The sequence below is a fragment of the Erpetoichthys calabaricus genome, chromosome 8, assembly GCF_900747795.2.
Source record: "Erpetoichthys calabaricus chromosome 8, fErpCal1.3, whole genome shotgun sequence".
NCBI classification, from domain to species: domain Eukaryota; kingdom Metazoa; phylum Chordata; class Cladistia; order Polypteriformes; family Polypteridae; genus Erpetoichthys; species Erpetoichthys calabaricus.
This window is the reverse complement of record NC_041401.2, coordinates 182,929,456-182,936,786: the sequence shown is the minus strand read 5'-3', so window position 1 is coordinate 182,936,786 and position 7,331 is coordinate 182,929,456. Positions and strand designations below refer to the sequence as shown.

General features: G+C 46.2%; 1 protein-coding gene across 1 annotated transcript; it reads right to left on the bottom strand.

Annotated features, from left to right (window-relative positions):
* Positions 1 to 3,251: 3,251 nt before the first annotated feature.
* Positions 3,252 to 6,025, bottom strand: klhdc7a (kelch domain containing 7A). Its single transcript, XM_028807950.2, has one exon. The coding sequence runs from the start codon at positions 5,835 to 5,837 to the stop codon at positions 3,393 to 3,395; it is 2,445 nt and encodes an 814-aa protein (XP_028663783.2). The 5' UTR covers positions 5,838 to 6,025; the 3' UTR covers positions 3,252 to 3,392.
* Positions 6,026 to 7,331: the final 1,306 nt, after the last annotated feature.

Here is a 7,331-nt window from a genome sequence, read left to right as displayed (position 1 = left end):
AACCGAATATTACAATGCTGATCCTTCCTTTGTCTCACAATCACTAGATACTCTAATGTCAATGAAGATTTTTTTTTCATTTTTGTTTTTCACAAAGGCTTAGTCCACACTAAAATGGATATTTTTGAAAAAAAATTGTTTTCCTCGACGTTCCTCATCCACACTCTCTCAACAAATTGGGCTCATCAGCCAAGAGTGCTGTTTGGTTGTGGAGCAAACCTGAAGTACATTGAAATGCTAAACGAACAAAGAGGAAAAACAAATCCGACTTCTTTACAAGGGCAGATGATGAAGTATAACTGCTTTTGAAGGTTATAAATGAATATAAGGCTTCAAAAGCCTTTGAAAATATTGCCTGGGAGTCCTGCCAAAATAAATACAGTGAAAGAATTGTGTGTTTCAAAACGCAGCACCCATTGGCTGATGCCGAGAAATAGGAAGGACAATCCACACAGTAAAGAGGAGATCATAAAGGGAATTATCACAAAACGCTGAAATTCCTGCCTTATCACTTATCATTAAACGTCAGGTTTGTTTTCTCCATCCACACTGCTATGTGAGACCCAGCGTTTCAAATTTCCACACTTCAAAAGAAGGTTGAAGAGTGTTTTCAAAACAACATGTTTTTGGTTGTCAGAAATGGCTTTCAGTGTGAATGGTAGGCTGTAACAAATAAAATTGTGTTCAGATTTATCTTTGTTAGTACTGACTAAGTCTAAGAATTTTACTGTAACTCTGTATATACAGTAATACATGCAGTATATTTGGTGGTGGTGTAGTGGTAGTGCTGCTGCCTCACAGTAAGGAGACCAGGGATCATGTCCCAGGTCCTCCCTGCGTGCAGTTTGCATGTTCTCCCCGATCTTAAATTGGCCTGTGTGTGTGTTCAAACTGCAATGGACTTGCATCCTCTCCAGGGCTTGTTCCTACAAACCCTGCCTTTCACCCTATAATAGCTGGAATAGACTCCAGCAGACCCTGTTCAGGACTAAGCATCCCTCTGTCCACACCTGACAGGGTCAACCTCCTCAGGTGGCCATGGACTGTGCGATGAGATGGGTTTACCTGAAGAAGCTGGCCCTAAGGCAGTGGGTAGGGCTATGTGGAGACACCGCACATAGAAGACACTTCAATCATGTCTACCAGCTGCTAACGTTCATCAACCCTGATGTGTTCATGCTGGCATGCCTTGGGAGTGAACACTAGACCATGCCAGGGGATAATGTGGCATATCCATTGCCCCTGACCTCAGGTGAGCAGATGAGATGGAGCTGGATGGAGCGTATGAGTGGACAAAGGGATGAAGCAACTACTGTATCTATTAGATAGATAGACAGATAAAGGCACTATATATATATATATATATATATATATATATATATATATATATATATATATATATATATATATATATATATATATATATATATATTGGTGCCTTTCTTATCTATCTATTATACAGTGCCTTTCTTAGCTATCATATAGTGCCTTTCTTATCTATCTATCCATCCATCCATTTTCCAACCCGCTGAATCCGAACACAGGGTCACGGGGGTCTGCTGGAGCCAATCCCAGCCAACACAGGGCACAAGGCAGGGAACCAATCCTGGGCAGGGTGCCAACCCACCACAGGACACACACAAACACACCCACACACCAAGCACACACTAGGGCCAATTTAGAATCGCCAATCCACCTAACCTGCATGTCTTTGGACTGTGGGAGGAAACCGGAGCACCCGGAGGAAACCCACGCAGACACGGGGAGAACACGCAAACTCCACGCAGGGAGGACCCGGGAAGCGAACCCAGGTCCTCAGATCTCCCAACTGCGAGGCAGCAGCGCTACCCACTGCGCCACCGTGCCACCCCTTTCTTATCTATCTATCTATTATATAGTGCCTTTCATATCTGTCTATAGAAGTGTTCTTTAATGGCACTAGATGGTTCTTTACCTGGTTATCTGGTTCCTTAGAGCCATTGCTTGACAAAGAATTATTTCATTCTCAGACAAGTTCCTTGCATTTGAAGTTGATTCTTTGGGCTTGGAAAAGCTTCCTATCATATAAAGAAAAACTGAGATCTTTAATGTATGGTAGGCTGCAGGACACTAACAGATTAAGAAAACCTGGACTTAGCCTGTGTTTTCAGACCTGTGCAGCAAGAGTCCTTTTAAAATCACGAGCCATTGCTATTACACATCTGTTACTGTCGAGTCATGGAAATTAACTTCATGGAGCTTGTTATGGATCAAAATATATAAATGGATCTTTCTGGAACCTTGTGTAAATATCCAAAGGAGTGAATACTTTTATTGGCACTATCCTATCATATACTGTACTATCATATAGCACATTGTCTATCTGTTTGTCTGTCTGTCCATCCTTCCGTCTGCCTGTCATATTGCACCTTTTCTCTCAGTCTATATATTTTGCCACCACTTTCTTCTGGACAGAACAGTAACAAACAAGACAGAAGTGAACTGTAGGTGGCGCTCCACTTAATCACAGTGTTTTTACGTGGACAAACACCCATCCGCTCACACACTCCGCACTGGTCAAACTAACAGCATGTTTTTGAAGGGCTGCCAGGAAATCTGTATCCCCAAGCAAGTACAAGTAGAACACGCGCTTTCTCATAGATACCTCAGCTAGAAATGAGACCAAAATCATACCTGATTTATTCTTGCATGTGCCAGGATCAAAGCAGCAATTTAATGATCTTGCTAAAGCAGCAGTTACATGTGAAAACTTTTATTTTCTTATTTAGTAATGACTTTCAAGTTCAATGTGAAGATTGCTTTATTGCAGGATAAAATAATGAATTTTAAGAAGAACACCCAGACTATCTTTTAAAATCCCTGCTAAAGGGTAGCTCTAACCTTTAGTCTTCATTTTCACCTTTTCATCGTAATTTAGTGCTTTATACAATTCTCTGTGACACGTTTCTATTTTCTGCAGTAGCTACAAACCCGTTTAAACCTTCTCCAGTTTACACTCTTTTTACAGGGTACTGTACATTCAGAATCAAATCTCTCGACTGCACCTCTGACCTTTTATGCGCACACACTCAATATTGTCCTGTACTTCATGAAGGAGTCTGTGTTTGTTGTTTTTTTTTTTTTTTTTTCTAGCAAGTCTTTACCTGGTTTGAATTGCCATTTCTCTTCTCCATGTCTCTTTTTACGTCCCTGATCCCATCCAGGACACACTCACTAGCAGATATCAGTTGACTACAAGGTCCAGCTCGACCTTTTTTTTCCCTTTTAGATCCTGATGTTTAATTCATCGGAGTTGTGTCCTCGTCTAAAAATTTTCCACCCAGATAAATCGCCATCCTGCAGCAAAAGTATTCCAAAGGTTCCATAGCTCCTTTGTAAACAGTCATGTGCTACTACACGCTGGTCTGAACGGCTACCATTTCGGGAAGTGAAAGGGTTAACGGGAACAGGATCCCCTTGGCTGCGGGCAGTGCTGTCAGTTTTTCCTCTACAAAAGCGGGAGAAACTTCATCTGCTAGGAATCTCATAGTAAATTGCCGGTTAATGCAGTACACCAGATTGTCGATGACGGCACACTGGAAAGTAGCTGAGTAGGGAATTCGCTTGATGCAGCACTCGTACCAAAGCTTGGCCATGGCGTGATAGCGATACACACTGATGCCCAGGGCTGGATTGACATCAAAGCGGTAAATGAAACTCTTGATGGCCACCATGTCGGCGGTTCTCTCCTTGTTCCCCATAATCAGGCTTTCCTTCCAGGTGTTAGTCTTCGGGTTATAGCGCAGCAGGGTGTACCTCAGTGTGCCTCCGGAAACGTAAATTTCACCATTGCATGCGGTGGCACGGTGGGCAACGGCAAAGGTATCGTTTGGCAGAGGGGCCACAAAGTTCCACCTGTCCACCCTGGGGTCATAACGCTCAACTGTGTATAGACACTCTCCCCCAATGGCATACAAATAGCCATGTAACGCCACTAGCTTGCACTGCGGCCGAGCTTGATTCATAGGACAGATTTCCTTCCAAATTCCCGTGATAGGATTGAAGCAGAAGACCTTGCAGGATGGTTTCATCTTTCCATTCGTGCCATGGCATCCAGCCGTGATGAAGAGGTAGTTGTCCATGGTGCACATGGAGCAGCCCTTGGAGATGACCTCCCGGGGCACGCTGGATAAAGGGTGCCAGGAATCGTTCTGGTTGTCATAGTAGTAGAGTCTGCTTGATGTGCGGAGACTGGAATCCTGTGGGTTTTGGAATCTGGGATCCAGGTAGTCTTGAGGATCCATGTCGACTACCACCAGGTGTTTCTTGCCTCTCAGCCTTCGGGTTTGGATCTGCTCCCTTTCGTTTGCTCTTAGCCTCCCATAGATGGTCGGGTCCTTCAGGACCTGTAAATAGTTGTCCGACATAACCTTGTATGCTGCCTCCTGTAATTCAGGCAGGTGGTGCTTCTGGGCCATGGCGAGTGCCTTTAAGCAGTTCCCTAAATCCAACTGGCACTTCAAGATGTCCAGTTCAGCGCTGTCCACGTTTTCAGTTTGACTGTTTCCGGCAAACATGTCTAAATTTGTGTCATTGTCCCTGGGATCTCTTGCTGAGCCTGTGGGACTGAAGCACAGCTTCTCTGATGAGGGTGTTCTGGAGCTAAGCCGACTGGATGCTGGAGTGGAAGAAGATCTGAGATCACGCAAAGAGATCTGCAGTTCAGAATTCTCCACAATATGGGAAAGGCTTTCTTTTCGACTTCGCCCCGACCCATGTCTGCTCCTGTCGACCAGAGTCCCGGAGGCTTCCTCTTTGTAGCCATTCTCGAAATCGTCCAAGAAAACGGAGTCTAAATGGATGGAGGGAGAAGCGATTGAATTTGCCGTTGATGGTGGGTCATTGCTGCCCTTCCAACAGCTACCTCTTTCCACTTTCAGCTTGGCCTCCAGCTCTTCCAAACAGGCATCATGAATCATCTGGTCGTCATACTGTGCAAGCTCTGGGGCCGAATAGCTAGGCTGGTAGGTGTTGTCGTCCGAAACGGAATGAGAAGCAGACTCTATGAAGTACTCATAAATTTTGCCGTGCATTTGCCTGCGTCCAACACCTGGCATCTCCACGACTAAGCTGCTGTCTTCCACTTTGATCTCTGCTTTGGACTGGAAGTGAAAGCAAGAGCCCGGGTGTTCAAGGTTCTCACGCAGCTCCCGCTCCACTCCAAGGCCAGAGTTCACAGTCGTAAGCAAGGCCGGTGAACGACTCCTCTCCTGGTCACTGCTGACCTCCAAAATGCGTGTTGACTGCAAGGCATCTTTATTGCACTTTGAGGCAAGCGGCTCACCGACTTCCACCTGCTCTTCCACACCTTGGCCATCCGAACTGGAAATAAAGCTCTCTTTGGAAGGCAGGTCCCTTGGGTCCACCTGACAGTTGTCATTGTTGTCACCCTTGCTGCCCAGCTCTTCTTCCCCAGGTCCCTTCTTTGGGACAGTGAATTCCACATCCCTGTGACTCTTACTGATTGGCTGAAGGACCTTGTGATTGACGGCTTCCATCGCCTTCGTGTGGTGTACAAAGTCTGTTTCTGCTCTCTCTTTGCTTACCTCTTCTGCTTCTTCCTTTTGGTTCCGTTTCCTCTGTCTTAAATTGGCATTGCAACCAACGCAGCAATCGGTGACTTCCTCCTTGCCCTGCCCATTCACTTGAGTTTCTCCATCCTGAGAAAGGGGCTTCCGACCTCTGGAACTATAGAATCTGTAAGCCCAGGACGCCAGGAGCACAGCCACCACAGACAGGGAGAGCTTCCCCAACAGCTGCATGTCAAACTGCATTCCCCAGAGGTCCTCTGTTGGCATTTCTGGCAAAGTTAGAGAAAGACGTGCAGCCCTACCTCAAATTCCAGAAAGTTAATAATTTCCTGAGGCAGAGGAGTTCAAACCGGCTGGCTCTGCTCCCTGTTTTTGCCAAGCCGTCCACCTCTCCGGGGCTGTTTGTTGCTGTGCCTTGGCGCGGTGGAGATGCCCTCCCCCTGACTGAAACTGACACCTGGAGGATCTCTCGCTTCTTGTGTAGTCATTTGCATACATTCCTGCCAGGCGGAGCCACGCTACCTGCTGCTTCTCTCTCTCTCTCTGCATGACTGCATGTTTGTAGGGCCGGGAAACGGTGGAGGGGCGGCGTCCTTTTTTAAGCAGTTTATAGTTAAGCAAGACATTGGCACCTGGATTGGCTTCCAGGAGGACATGGACCTGTTTAAGATGACACTTGTGTCCAAAGTGACTTACAAATCACACATATGCTGGCTTCTTTATGGCCACAGCTGGAGCCATGGCAGATGAGGCAACTCGCTCAAATGACACAAGGAGACAACGGTGGGAATTGAGCCACATCCCTTCAGGTTACATTCCAGTGCATTGTCATTTTTTTTCCTTTTGTGCCTTTCTATACCATAGCGAGCCTCCACATTCCTGCAGTTGAAGGACCACCAGATGACTCGGGACTTTAGTCTCACTTTATTTTATGAACTGTCTATTCTACTATGCGTTATCCAGTCAGTCAGTCATTGCCCGAACCCACTATATCCTAACACAGGGTCACGGGGGTCTGCTATAGCCAATCCCAGCCAGCGCAGGGTGCAAGGCAGGAACAAATCCCAGTCAAGGTGCCAGCCCACCGCAGGGCAAACACACACACCCAGCACACACTAGGGACAATTTAGGATCGCCAATGCACCTAACCTACGTGTCTTTAGCCTGTGGGAGGAAACCCACGCAGACACGGGGAGAACATGCAAACTCCACGCAGGGAGGACCCGGGAAGCGAACCTGGGTCTCCTTACTGCGAGGCAGCAGCGCTATCACTGCGCCACTGTGCCGCCCTATCCAGACAGTACAATTTATTTTCATATTTTGACAGTGGCAGCCCTAGCAGATGAGGTCTCACAGGAGAACTGAACCGAGACTCTTCACTTTACAGTCCAACATGCTACCTTTCTTTTATAAAGCGTCTTTTTCATATTTCCTATCATGGTCAGTCTCCACATTTCTGTAGCTGGAGCCTTTAACAGATGACTCGGGCCTTTACGTTCATTTTATTTTATATAATGCCTGTCCATGGAGAGCTCTCTCCTTGTTTGCTTTGCAGTTTATTTCCATATTTTGTCAGTGTCAGACCTGGCAGGTGAGGTGACTCGCTCAGATGACACAGGAAGACAGTGGAGGGGACTGAAATGAGCCCCTTCACATTACACTCATTCATAATGTGTATTCATTTTATATAGCGCCTTTCGCTAGTGAGCATCATAGTTCTAACCATATTGAGTCTCCCCATTTCTGCAGTTCCAGCCTTAA